A 14,595-nucleotide genomic window follows, 5' to 3' on the forward strand; every position below is an offset into this window, starting at 1 on the left:
GAAGTCATATGTTCACTCACCAGCTCTCCTTTTCTCCTGTGGGAAAATCACAGGGAACGAAGTCAGCCCTAAGTTGTGCCCCTTTAGGGGAGGAGTGATGCCGGCAAAGTCAAGATGTTAATTCTTCACACCCTAGTGCATCCAAAGGTATAGGTATGTGTGTGTGCGTGTGTGTGTCCGTGTGGGTGTTATACACGAATATTGCTTCAACGGAGTGTGAAAGTTCCATTGAAGTCTCACCTCCACAAAGATTCTCTCATATGTAGGTGAAATCCCCAGTTAGTGTTCCCACTGGCCCTCCCATGACAGGGCCAAGAGGGGCCAGAGCTCATTCACAGTCTCCTGTAGGCCCCATAGCTGGTCCTGACATCTGCCTGCCTCTTGCCCCATACACCTGTGGGTGAGATTCTTGGTGAGCTCCTTGGCGTATGGAGCTGGATTCCGCATCTCCCATAGAGGCACTTTTGCTCATGGGTGGATACCAAGTGTTTCCTGTTAAAGGAAGGGAGGGGGCGGAACCGAGCGCATCTTATGCCAGTGTGATGCTGCCGTTGCTCTCCATTTTCAGGCATTTGAGGCAATTGTATTCTTCCTTATTGAAGCTTCTTTGGCCTTTGTTGCTTAGTAGCTTTTGTTTGCCAGGTACAGTACCTGGTATGATGTGGCTGCTCAATAAGTACTTGTTAAATAGATGTTGTCTGTAACATAGCACCTCTGTTACTCTTTATGCTAAATATGCTTACATGACTGATCCTTGAACAATATGGATTTGGACTGTGCAGGGTCACTTTCCAATAAATATGTTGAAAAATTTCTCGAGGTTTGTGCCAATTTGAAAGAGCTGATAGATGAACCATGGAGCACAGAAATATCTAAAAAATGAAGAAAAAGCTTGATAAGTCATGAAAAAAAATGTAGATATTAGTCTACTTTACTATTTACTGCAAATAATACATACAAATCCATTATAAACTGCTAAATTTGTCAAAACTCATGCATACTTAATATTACTTAAATATTGGAAACTTTTATATAATTATTTGCTCGTCTTTTTCCTAGCTTTTTTTTTTTTTTTTTTTTTTTGTGAAGTGAAGTGGAAGTCACTCAGTTGTGTCTGACTCTCTGCAACCTCATGGACTGTCCTCTGTCCATGGGATTCTCCAGGCGAGAATGCTGGAGTGGATTGCCATTTCCTTCTCCAAATGTTTTTTTTAATTGGAGGATAATTGCTTTACAGTGTTGCATTGGTTTCTGCCATAGAATAATGCAAATCAGCCGTAAGTGTATAGGTATATATCCCCTTCCTCTTAAGCTTCCCTCCCACCCCCCCACCCCCATCACATTCCTTTAGGTCATCACAGAGCATCCCTGGGCTGAACGACCATACCATATAGCAACTTTCCACTAGCTATTTTACACAGTCTTTTGCAACATAAAGGGTAATGGTTAATTCACGGTTTCACTCTCAAAAGCAATTGCATTAAAGTCTTTAAAATGATGTTGAAATGTATAATGATTTTCTCCTTAATCATTAGTTAAAACTTGGCATCGTGTTAGAACTTTAATCAGCATTGAATTAATGACATCCTGAGTAGCACTGGTATAGAGCACACTGATCTTACAAAGTGCCATTATGGCACTGGTGAAAGCTTTCACTACAAAAATTTTAGTACATATTCAGGTGTGGTCAAGACAGATTAATATAATCACATGTAACCAAACTCCACCTTGAATAAATACTGCTTTGGACAAATTTTGTTTCCTCTTGAGCAGGGTATCTCAATAGCAGTAGTATTGTTGCTCTGGACTCAGATACCCTTTGCTGTGGGGGGCTGTCCCGTGCATTGTAAGATACTTCTCAGAATCTCTGGCCTCTTCTCATGAGTTGCCAGCAGCATGTCCTCTCCACCCACACTGGGACGATAAAAAATGTCTCCAGATATTGGGGGGCAAAAACTACCCATGATTCAGAACCACTATACCTTATCCTCATCAATGGCCAGGAAGTGCTATTTCAGTATTCTGACACTTGTGACCCATATTCCTGGGACCCATCCTTGAAATGGTATCATTTCATGTAAAGTCACGTGAATGAGTTTATGATAAGCAAGAGGTGTGTCTAATTGACTTCTGAACAGCATAGAGGTCCATAGCCTAAGTGCCCTGTGAACACTGGCTGAAATTAATTTAACATTTCCTATTGATTTCTGAAGTTATGTTACCTACAAGGAAGTTTGAGATGTTCGTATCCAGGTCCTGCTTCCCATGAGGTAGGTGCCTGATTAGGAAGGGGGCCAGGCATGGGTCTCTGGGGACCAATCTCCTCTCTCTTGATCATCCTGCCTTCCCCCTGGTATCTCTCAGCAGAGTGAGCTCAGGCTGAGCTGCTAGACTTCTTATTTATGGAACATAGAGAGGCAAGTCTACTCTGCTCTTGTTTTTAATCGGGTGGAGTAGACACACTGGCTTGGTCTCAACATTTGCAAGCCTAAGGCTGGAAGGGGATCATATTTTCCATGTGGCAACTCCTGAGCTGTATGAGCTCTGGTTGAGAGCTTGGTCTTAATGCTTTCAGACTGAGTAACTGGGAAACGTGCATGCTCTGTGGGATAGTTTCAGGGCATCATCTGCCTTCTGTGGTTGTAACAGAAAAAAGAATTGTGGTGAGACAGGAGAGCCACAGAAACATTGGGGTGAGTTTTATTTTGTGAGCATGTGTTGATTACAATTCCACGTTGAAAGCAAAGTGAATTGCCCATGGCATTTTACAAAGTGCTCTCACATTGGTGTGGTCTTTGCCAGAAGCAAGCGCTGTGCCAAGTATTAGAATTCAGGGATGAAGAATATGCGGTCTTCGTCCCTGGGGACCTTTATTCTTTCAACATTTTCTGAACACTTACAATGTTGCCAAATACTGTGCTACGACGGTAGTTAGTCTGTGTTAGTCTGTCAGTCGTGTTCGACTCTTTGTCGCCTCATGTACTGTAGCCCACCAGGCTCCTCTGTCCATGGAATTTCCAGGCAAGAATAGTGGAGTGGGTTGGCATTCCCTTCTTCAAGGGATATTCCCGACCCAGGGATTGAACTCCAGTCTCGCATTGTAGGCGGTTTCTTTACCATCTGAGCCACCAGATCTGTAGCCACTCTACATTCTATGTACACCGCTGAGTGGTATATTATGGAAGGTATTCAGTTAGCACTGGAGATGAGTTTTGAGCAGGACATAATCTCTGCCAATTCATAACTTGGTGGGGCAGATGGTCACATAACACAATTATAAATCAGTATGTAAAGTGCTATGATTCCAAAACGTCCTGAGAGTAGAAGGCCACTGACTGTAAGGCCTGTGCATTCAGAAGATGGACTTCTATCTTTGAGAAGCGTCCACGGCAGCACAGTGAATGAGTACTTAACTTCTCCTGGGATGGAGATGTATGACATCCACCTGTGAGGTAGGGTTTGACTCCATACAATTAGGATCTTGAGTCTCTGTGAGGTGAAATAACTTTCCAGATAAGTTACCACCTAAGGGTATTGGTATGTATACCTAGGAGTCCAGGCAGTGCTTTCTTCCATGAGTGATTTGGTAAAATTCCCAAGCTGATCTGAGAGGTTAGTGCTGGCCTCTGCAATCGTAAACTCTGTTCACAGTGGTGGCTCATGATAGTCCTCGATCATCTTGGCCTGTCTGCAATGCTAAAGGAACGAAGCTTTGTGGCGTGAGTTGATGTCACATAACTCCTAGTGTCCAGCACCCTGGAGCTTAACCATACAAGGGCCTATGTTGATACACACTGATCTCAGTCAGCTTGGATGAAAAGAGTCTGCTAGTCAGTCAGTGCACAATCTTGGTGATGCTTTAGGTGTTGTAAGGTTGGACTTCAGAGGAGGATTTGTCATAGCATGAGTTGGGATTCTGGGTGGAGAAGTCGTTTGCGCTTCTCTTGCCACTGGGGGATATACAACTGAAAAAGTGAAGGTACCTGTGTAGAGAATTGTGAATGTATTGAACTGGAGCTTTTGTAAGGAACTAGGTCACCTAATATCCAAGTGTAGAAGCAGATAATTAGGAGGAGAAGCAAAAATAAGGAGTCCTGAGTGTCGAGTGAAATTTCTTCAGAAGACTGTGAAGGGTATATGGGGAGGTGAGAATCCTATTTTGTAAGCCACAAAGAGAAAAGCAGCAAAGGGCAGTGAGATAAAGGAAATTTGTAGGTAAAAGCCAAAACATTCAAAGTCAATACAGAGACGATTATCATGAAGATAGCAACACTATCCTTTCTGCCCCTATATCACCCAATGGGGCAACAAATTTTCTAATAGGTTTCTCCTAGTCCAAAGTCTGGGATCCGCTGGTGGCTCAGTTCAGCTCAGTTCATCATTCATTTGTGTCCGACTCTTTGCGACCCCAAGGACTGCAGCACGCCAGGCCTCCCTGTCCATCACCAACTCCTGGAGTTCACTCAAACTCATGTCCATTGAGTAGGTGATGCCATCCAACCATCTCATCCTCTGTCTCCTCTCCTCCTGCCTGCAATCTTTCCCAGCATCAGGGTCTTTTCCAGTGAGTCAGTTCTTTACATCAGGTGGCCAAAGTAAGTTTCAGCTTAAGCATCAGTCCTTCCAATGAATATTCAGGACTGATTTCCTTTAGGATGGACTGGTTGGATATCCTTGCTAACCAAGGGACTCTCAAGAGTCTTCTCCAACACCACAGTTCAAAAGCATCAATTTTTTTGTGCTCAGCTTTCTTTATAATCTGACTCTCACAATCAGTACATGATGACTGGAAAAGCTGTAGCTTTGACTAGACAGATCTTTGTTGGCAAAGTAATGTCTCTGCTTTTGAATATGCTATCTAGGTTGGTCATAACTTTCCTTCCAAGGAGTAAGCGTCTTTTATTTCATGGCTGCAGTCACCATCTGCAGTGATTTTGGAGCCCCCCCCAAAATAAAGTCTGTCACTGTTTCCATTGTTTCTCCATCTATTCGCCATGAAGTAATAGGACCTGATCTCATTATCTTCGTTTTCTGAATGTTGAGTTTTAAGCCAACTTTTTCACTCTCCTCTTTCACTTTCATCAAGAAGTTCTTTAGTTCTTCTTCATTTTCTGTCATAAGGGTGGTATCACCTGCATATCTGAGGTTATTGATATTTCTCCTGGCAGTCTTGATTCCAGCTAGTGCTTCATCCAGTCCAGCATTTATCATGATGTACTCTGCATATAAGTTAAATAAACCCGGTGACAATATAGAGACTTGATGCACTTCTTTCCCAATTTGGAACCAGTCTGTAGTTCCATGTCCAGTTCTAACTGTTTCTTCTTGACCTGCATACAGATTTCTCAGGAGGCAGGTCAGGTGGTCTGGTATTGCCATCTCTTTAAGAATTTTCCAGAGTTTGTTGTGATCCATGCTGTCAAAGGCTTTGATATAGTCAATAAAGCAGAAGTAGATGTTTTTCTGGAAGATCTGACTGCAATGCAGGAGACCTGGGTTTGATCCTCTGGTGAGGAAGCTCCCCTGGAGAAGGGAATGGCTACCTACTTCAGTGTTCTGGCCTGGATAATTTCATGGATGAAGGAGCCTAGTGGACTGCAGCCCATAGGGTCTCAAAGAGTCAGACTTAACTGAGAGACTAACACTTTCACCTGTCTCACAGTTCAAGGGCTAATCCACTAGTCCAACCTCTACCTACAAAATGCTTTTACTTTTCAGTTGCCTAACTTTTTTCAGGATTTCCCATTGTCTGTTGACTGAACTCCAAAGTCCATAGGAGTCTTTTATAAAGTGATACTATAGTCTATTTCCAGCTTTCGTATTCCTAATTCCACTTTACTCCAGCCTTACTCAATGAATTTCCATTGTTTGTACATCCTCTTCTGCTTTTTTGGAGTGTTGTTCCCTTTTTTTTTTTTTTTAACATGACTAACTTCTACTAGTCTTTCAGTATCCAGTTCACAAGCTTCTCAGACATGCAGGGATTGTTATGCAATTTTCCTACTTAATGTAGGAGTGTTTTGTTTCATTTCAGATCACCCATTGAAATTCCTGCCTTCTGGTGGTGATTTCATGGCTAAAACACACAATGTGACAGAATTCATTTTCCTGGGACTTTCTTCCAATCCAGAGGTGCAGAAAGCCTGCTTTGTGATATTTCTGCTCCTGTACACAGCCATTGTGCTGGGGAATTTCCTCATTGTCCTCACTGTCATGAGCAGCAGAAGCCTTGGCTCCCCCATGTACTTCTTCCTGAGCTACCTGTCCTTTGTGGAGATCTGCTACGCCTCGACGACAGCCCCCAGACTCATCTCAGATCTGCTGGCTGAGAGGAAAGCCATCCCTCTGTGGGGCTGCATGACACAGGTTTTCTTTATCCACTTGTTTGGTGGCACTGAGACTTTCCTGCTCACTGTGATGGCCTATGACCACTATGTGGCCATCTGCAAGCCACTCAGCTACACCACCATCATGAACTGGCAGGCGTGTGCCATCCTGGTGGGCGCAGCATGGGTGGGGGGCTTTGTGCATTCCTTGGCCCAAATCCTTCTTGTCTTCCGCTTGCCCTTCTGTGGCCCCAATGTGATCGACCACTATTTCTGTGACGTGCTTCCCCTGCTCAAACTTGCCTGCTCTGACACCATCCTCACTGGCCTTCTGATCGTTGCCAATGGGGGGACCTTGTCTGTGACCAGCTTCGTGGTCCTCTTAGCCTCCTATGTGGTCATCTTGCTCCATCTGAGGACCCGGAGCTCCGCGGGGCGGCGCAAGGCCCTGTCCACCTGTGGGGCCCACATCACTGTGGTCACCTTGTTCTTTGGGCCCTACATCTTCATCTATCTGAGACCCTCTACCACCCTGTCTGCGGACAAGACGGTGGCCGTGTTCTACACGGTGATCACCCCACTGCTCAACCCTGTCATCTACTCCCTGAGAAATGCTGAAGTGAAGAAGGCCGTGAAGAGGCTGTGGATCAGAGCAGTGAAAGTAGAAGAGAGGTAGAGGCTGAGCCTTGGTCTTGATCCTCAGGCTTAGAATGATGGTGAATGAAAGTGAAGTGACACAATGGAGTGAAGGACATTTTCTAGGGCTTGTTATTTTTAGATTACTCCAACTGGTTCCAGTCTTCAATAGGTTCATTGTAATCATTTGTTAAATATTTTCTTTTATGGATATACTACTACTTAACTAGCCATTTTTCTGTTACATGTTTAGATTGTTTATATATTTTTACTACTATAAATAATAATGTGCTAAGTATTCTTGAATAAAAATCTTTAATGATACTTCTCAGTTTTAAGTCTAATTTGCTATCATAAATTTACTACATTAAAAGTTACCATAACTTTTGATGCATAGTCTCAAATCAATTCTCAGAATGTTTTTAATCCAGCACAGTCATTACAGTTTTTCTTGGTGAGAAATAAAATTTTATACACTCTCAAATGATCTCCCCACAAGATGTTTATTAATTGTAAAAATTTAAATGTAACTTTATAGTTGTGAAAGCTGGTAGACACTTCCTTTAACAATTACTCACATTTATTATTGCCATTTACAAAGAGACACACAACGTCAGTGTGATATTTCTACCCAAAATACATAATCTGAGTTTAATTATGAAAAAAAGTCAAACCTTAGTCAGAAGACATTTTGAAAGGAGAGAGATCAAGATGGTAGAGTAGGAGGAAGCTGGCTCATCTCACTTCATAAATATATGAAAACTAGAGCTATATATGTAGTGACTCTCACTGAAGTTGATACAGGTACCAGCAGAATTCTTCTACTAAAGCTGTAAAGAGAGATCCCCATGGATTCTGATGGAAAGGGAAGAGATGTGATCTGTTTAGGACTCACACCCACAGAGGGGAACACAGAAAAGGAGAGGATATTATAGACTCAGGGTACTGAGGGGTTGAAACTACATATTAGACACCCCAGGCCTGAAGTCTGATACCAGGAAGAACAACCCTCTTAGCTGGCTTGAAAACCAATGGGGCTTACCAGAAGGATTTAAGAATCCAAGACTCTGCTCTTAAAGGCATACACACAGCCTTGCTTACTCCCAGTTATAGCAGAAAGACAGCAGATTGAAAACTGTCTGGGGATCCAGCTGTTCCTCCAGCACCACTCAAGCATGCCACTCTTCTTGCCTATCTGTGCTGGGCCCCTAATGCTCTGGGGCTATTTACCAGTAAGATAGAGGCTGCCACTACTAATAGGGAACACATACTTCAGGGAGCAAACCAGAAGGAATCCAGCCCCTGTTTCTGATCAGGGCAGGAGCAGCCATTGCAATGCACCCTTTGGTGCGCACACTTGGGAGAGTGTGACTAGCTCCAGGGCAGAGACCATTGTCTCTGTGCACACTCTCAGAAGGGAGCGAAACTAGCTCTAGGTGGAGACCTCCATCAAAGTACTGAAAGGAAAAAGCCTACAACCTAGGATACTCTACCAGCAAGATTATCTTTCAAAATTGAAGGAGAAATAAATAACTTCTCAGACAAGCAAAAACTAAAAGAGTTCATCAATACTAACCTGACCTTATAAGAAGTATTAGAGGGTCTACTTAATGGAAAGAGAAAAGGCTTCAAGAACTAAGAAATTATAGGAAGGGGAAAATTCCACCGGTAAAGGCAAATATATATGTATATATTTAAATATATACATATATATTTAAGGGATATGCATGAAGATGTAGAATATAACATCAAAAAATGTGGGGAGGAGAGAAAAATATAGAGATTTTAGAATGTGTTTGCATTTAAATGACGATCAGTTTAAAAGAAGTAGATATAGGTCAACATATATGAACTCCATGATAACCACAAATCAAAAACTTACAACATATACACAAAAACTAGAGAGAAAGAAACACAAACAGCATTAAAGAAAATCATCAAACCACAAGGGAAGAGTCTAAAAGAACAACAGAGTAGAACTACAAAAACAATCAGAAAATAAATGGTAAAATCACTAGTCCACACCTATCAACAATTACTTAAAATTTTACTGGGCTAAATGCTCTAACCAAGGACTTAGGGAGGTTATTTGGATAAATAAACAAGACTTATCTAAGTGCTGCCTCCAAAAGACTTACTTCAGAGCTAAAGATACAAACAGACTGAAAGTGTGGGGATGGAAGGAATATTTCATGAAAACAGAAATGGAAAGAAAGCTGGGATAGCAGTATGCATTTCAGACAAAATATGCTTTACAGCAAAATCTATAATAAAAGACAAGAAAAGATATTACACAATGAAAAAGTGATAAATACGAGAAGATGATATAGCATTTATAATATACCTAATATAGGAGCATCTAACTCTATAAGACTATGTAAATTATATATATATAATTTATATTAATATAAATTAAAAATTGACAATAATACAATAACTGGAAGGGACTTGTCCACTTACTTCATTGAACATTCAGATTTCTCTACCTGTTAACATCTTATCCACCCTCAAAAACCCACCTGAAATGTTGCTGCCTTAAAATTTATCAAAACTTAGGTACGCAGACACTTACAGACCATATAAGTGTAAAACATGGTACTATTTACAGTAGAGAATGTGAAGAGGCAGTATCAAATCAAACTTCATAAAGCTAACGGTAGTGCATACAGCATGACTGTGGTAATTCCATTGCCACCTCCTGTTGCTCAGTGAGCTCAAGTGTTACAAAGATACACTTAAAATGCATCTGATGCTAATCAATTACCCTGAGCAGTCACCTCTGCAGTAAATTGTTTTTCTCAGTAAAAAGTGATCTCTTGAGGTTCTTGTGTATTTTTCATCATATTTAGTGCAATGTCATAAACATTGAATAACACTAGGGGACCCTTATGAAGTGCCACTAGTGATTCTAGAAGTACTTTTAAGAAGCAAAGTCACGATGTTACAGAAAAGTTGAGTTGCTTGATATGTTCCATAGATTGAGATATGCAGCAAGGGTCACCTGCCACTTTAAGATAAATGATTCCAGTATAAGGATGATTGTAAAAAAAGAAAAGAAACGAAACAAAAATCCATAAAGCCATCATTGCAGCTAATGGTTCCATTGACACTTTGTCTCTGAAGTCAGGAAGTACCTTGCCAGTAAGGGACTGTCTAGTACCTTGCCAGTAAGGGACTGTCTTTTAAATCTCTTGGTGTTGGACAATGCCTTTGATTATTCCTTGGAAGGAAAGTTATGACCAACCTAGACAGCATATTAAAAAGCAGAAACATTACTTTAGGTCCATCTAGTGAAGCCTATGGTTTTTCCAGTGGTCATGTATGGATGTGAGAGTTGGACTATAAAGAAAGCTGAGCAACGAAGAATTGATGCTTTTGAACTGGGGTGTTGGAGAAGACTCTTGAGAGTCCCTTGGAGTGCAGGGAGAGCCAACCAGTCCATCTTACAGGAAATCAGTCCTGGGTGTTCATTGGAAGGACTGATGTTGAAGCTGAAACTCCAATACTTTGGCCACCTGACGTGAAGGGCTGACTTATTGGAAAAGACTCTGATTCTGGGAAAAATTGAGGGCAGGAGGAGGGTATGACAGAGGATGAGATGGTTGGATGGCATCACTGACTCGATGGACATGGGTTTGGGTGGACTCTGGGAGTTGGTGATGGACAGGGAGGCCTGGCGTGCTGCGATTCATGGGGTTGCAAAGAGTCAGACACGACTAGGTGACTGAACTGAACTGAACTTGATTACTCAGAACCCTGTGAGATTAACACTGAAAGCGTCAAAGTTGTCTGCTTGTCCCCAAACACAAGGAGTATAACTAAGCCTCTAGATTGAGGGAGCGTAAGGACCTTTGAGATTCATTATCTGTGGTGCTCTATGGAAAGGGTTGTCAACAGGATGGGAGAGAACCTGATGGAGAAGGCACCATGAAAGTCTGGAATAATCACACCAGTGAAGATGCCATTGTTGACAAATCTGTGAAACCATCAAGCCTGAAACAATAAATTCCTGCTACAGAAACCTTCCCAGATGCTGTGCATGACTTCACAGGGTTTATGACAGAGCCAATCAAGAAAATCATGAAAGAGATTGTGGATAAGGAAGACAAATAGGTAGGGAGTGAAGTGTTTCAAGATATGGATCTTGAAGAAATTCAAGAGCTAATAGACTGCACACTCATGGCATTAGCAGAAGACACCTTGATGGAGACAAGAGCTTCCAAACCAGTGCCCGGAAGAGAAGAAGACAGAGTAGCACCAGAAAACGTATTGACGTTAGACAACCTGGACAAGGGTTCCAATTAGAAAGGGCTGATTTTGACTTCTTTTTAAACATAGACCCTTCTACGAAACAGGCACAGAAACTAAATAGTAGAAGAAGAATTAGTACTTCTTAGAAACAATTTTACAGGAATGAAAAACAAAAAGTCAGAAGTTATGATGTATTTCCATAAAGTTACATCAAATGCATCCGCCTCTTCTGCCTCCCCTTCCGCCTCTGCCTGAGACAGCAAGCCCAACCCTCTTCCTCCTCTTCCTCAGTCTACTCAATGTGAAGATGAGGAGGATGGTCGCAAAGAGCTGGACATGACTGAGCAACTGAACTGAGCTGGACTGAAAGCATTTGGTCCAGACCTAGACTCAGAGGAGCTGCCCTCCCTTTCTCTCAGTGCTTGATGTAGCAGGCTAGGATGTTATCTGCAGGCTGTGATAGGAGTTGCTTACTCATGTGGGTGTTTCATTTTCTCCTGAGATCTATAGAAAGGACATTAGCAATGAACTTGAGTCATTGGATATTGCAAGAGCAGATAATATCTACTTCTACTAAACTGTCAGAATTCTCAGGGATTATCTCATCTATTGAGGATTGAGAGTTGGTTGGTCTATTGAGGGATAATTGATCACTTTTTTCCTAGTCTCACTGGAAAAAACACAGGAATAAATGAAAACATTTTATTTTATTTTTTTAAGAGGCAGAGATTTGTAAAATGTTTAAAATGCCTTCTTACTTCACAGAAGTGTAATGATATAACACTTAGCATTGGAGACCTCCTGGTTAGGTTCTCAGTTGTCAGTTCTGTTACAACATAAAATAAAACCCCAAGAAAATGTATTTTTTAGGCAATAAATTGGAGAAGGAAATGGCCACCCACTCCAGTGTTCTTGCTTAGAGAATCCCGTGGACAGAGGAGCCTGGTGGGCTACCGTCTATGGGGTTGCACAGAGTGGAACACATCTGAAGCGACTTAGCTGCAGCTGTAGCTGTAGGCAATAAATATAATAGTACAAAGGAAAATGTGTAGAGGGCAGAAAACTACTCTGTGTATACAATTTTGTATTCTCTTCCCACTTATTATTTGTATCCTTTTGGGTATAGCTTGAACTGCATATAACAGAAAAACAGAGCCGCTTATAAGATGGAATTACGGAGGCAGACAAGCCAGCGTGATTATTGAGGTCGAACAATATTATCAGAAATCTAGACTCTGCCACCTCAATCATGCAGCTGTAGCCTCGTCACCTCGAAGGGCTGCTGGTGCTATGTTCCAGCGCTGTCCAGCAGACTTTTATGCTGTGCTAGAGACGTTCTCAGAGAAGGCAATGGCACCCCACTCCAGTACTCTTGCCTGGAAAATCCCATGGATGGAGGAGCCTGGTGGGCTGCAGTCCATGGGGTCGCGAAGAGTTGGACATGACTGAGTGACTTCACTTTCACTTTTCACTTTCATGCATTGGAGAAGGAAATGGCAGCCCACTCCAGTGTTCTTGCCTGGAGAACCCCAGGGACGGGGGAGCGTGGTGGGCTGCCGTCTCTGGGGTCGCACAGAGTCGGACACAACTGAAGCAACTTAGCAGCAGCAGCAGAGAAGTTCTCTGTGTTGTCCTATGTGATAGGGACAGCTGAGCAGCTGACATGTGGCTATCCAGACCAAGGAATGGAATTTTAAAATGTATTTATTTTTAATAAGTTAAAGGTGAAACGTTTCATGGGGCTAGTGGGTACCATATTGGACAACACAGCTCTCACATTTCATCTGTCTTCCCAGGAAGCAGGGAAGGAGTGTGGCGAAGGGGCAAGTGAACTCCTTTCTTTTCAGATTTTTCAAAAGTGCCACATAGTACTTTTACGTTCACATTATTTGATGGAAGTTAGTCACATGATTACCCTTATTTGCAGGGGAGATTGGAAACTAAAATATTTTCTTCTGTGTAGAATTATGTTCTGCTAAATATCAGGGTTCTGCCCTGTTCCAAAAGGGAAGAGGATGATGGATGGAAGGACTGGCTTATGGCCTCAGGCAGTCTATTACAGTCCATTGCATGCTCAGCCACTCAGTCGTGTCCGACTCTTTGTGACCCTATGGGCTGTAGCCCACCAGGCTCCTCTGTCCATGGAATTTTCTACGCAAGAATACTGGAATGGATTGCCATTTCCTCCTTCAGGGGATCTTCCCACCCAGGGATTGAGCCTACATCTCGCAGATTCTTTACCACTGAACCACCTGGGAATCTATTACCCATGTAATTAAGCACTTTTTATAAACATGATTTTGATAGCTTGGTTATGTTGCAGAATCCAATTGTGACATAATTTACTAATTATTCACTCACTCCGGAATTTTCAGATACATTTAATAACTTATTCAATAAAGCTTAACGAGCATGTACTGCATTCCGGACGTTGATGAGGAGGCTGACGCATGGGGGGAACTCAGTGATTTGAATCCATGAACGTTAGAATCAGGAGGTACATTGGAGTTGACCTAGTGCAATTCTGTCACTTTATACAGAAGAGGAAACGGGAGAGTGACAGGTGAAAAGGTGAGATGACGTGGCTTAAGTTAGATAGTTAATCAGCACCTGAACCCAACTAGTGCCCAGGGGTCCTGGCTCCCTGTCCAGTCCTCTTTCTTCTCTGTTTATTCTCCTGTTAATTCTCAGTAGTTCAGTCTGGAAAAAATTTTCCTTCATCTTACTTTCAAATTTCCTCTCTTACTGTCTCATTCTTGAGTGCAAAAACTTTATAGAAATCTCACTAAGCTAATTGAAAGTGATTTTGAATCTTTCCCCAAGTCATAGTTTACTTGGTAAAGTTCACCCCAGAGAAAGGAAATTCCATGGGGAAATTGTTCCCTTGATTATATGTGTGGCTGAAATTATTTCAAATAGTTCATGGATCTAAGCATTTAATCACAGCCCTTGAACTTTCAGTGTGTGGATAGGTTTGTCTACAGGAAAGGCAGGATCTTAAAAATCTCTGGGTTGCTACTTCCTGGGCTTATGTGTATTTCTTCTATATTTTATAAATCCAGATGTTAATCCGTATCCAAATCCTCTGTATTTTCCTTTTTGTTTTTGCTGATTCATCTTAGCCATGACCTTCTTTGTTTTCTAGAAGTCCTAGGAATATTGCTGATTTTTCTCTTGGGGACAAGATCTGATCTTGAGTCCAGTAGCAACCACCATACAGTCCCATCAGAAGGCAGCCTAGTGTTGAAAGAGCACTGATTTCTAAGTTAGTAACCTGGCAACTAACTGGCGTGTGCCTTAGGATCCAATTAACATGGCTCATCCTCTGTCGCCCTATCTATAAACAAAGGAGGTTAGAATGAAAGGTCTCTATATCTTTTCA

The 14,595-nt window shown here is 42.0% G+C and overlaps 1 protein-coding gene across 1 annotated transcript; it reads left to right on the forward strand.

Annotated features, from left to right (window-relative positions):
• The first annotated feature begins 6,072 nt into the window (after positions 1 to 6,072).
• Positions 6,073 to 7,002, forward strand: LOC138420406 (olfactory receptor 4X2-like). The gene has a single exon (XM_069553595.1). It carries the CDS (start codon positions 6,073 to 6,075, stop codon positions 7,000 to 7,002), a length of 930 nt encoding a protein of 309 aa, XP_069409696.1.
• The last annotated feature ends 7,593 nt before the right edge of the window (positions 7,003 to 14,595 follow it).

The sequence above is a fragment of the Ovis canadensis genome, chromosome 15 (assembly GCF_042477335.2).
Source record: "Ovis canadensis isolate MfBH-ARS-UI-01 breed Bighorn chromosome 15, ARS-UI_OviCan_v2, whole genome shotgun sequence".
Lineage (NCBI taxonomy): Eukaryota > Metazoa > Chordata > Mammalia > Artiodactyla > Bovidae > Ovis > Ovis canadensis.

Excerpts from the sequence above, each read along its gene's own strand:
- LOC138420406 (XM_069553595.1), top strand. The coding sequence starts at position 6,073 with ATGGCTAAAACACACAATGTGACAGAATTCATTTTCCTGGGACTTTCT.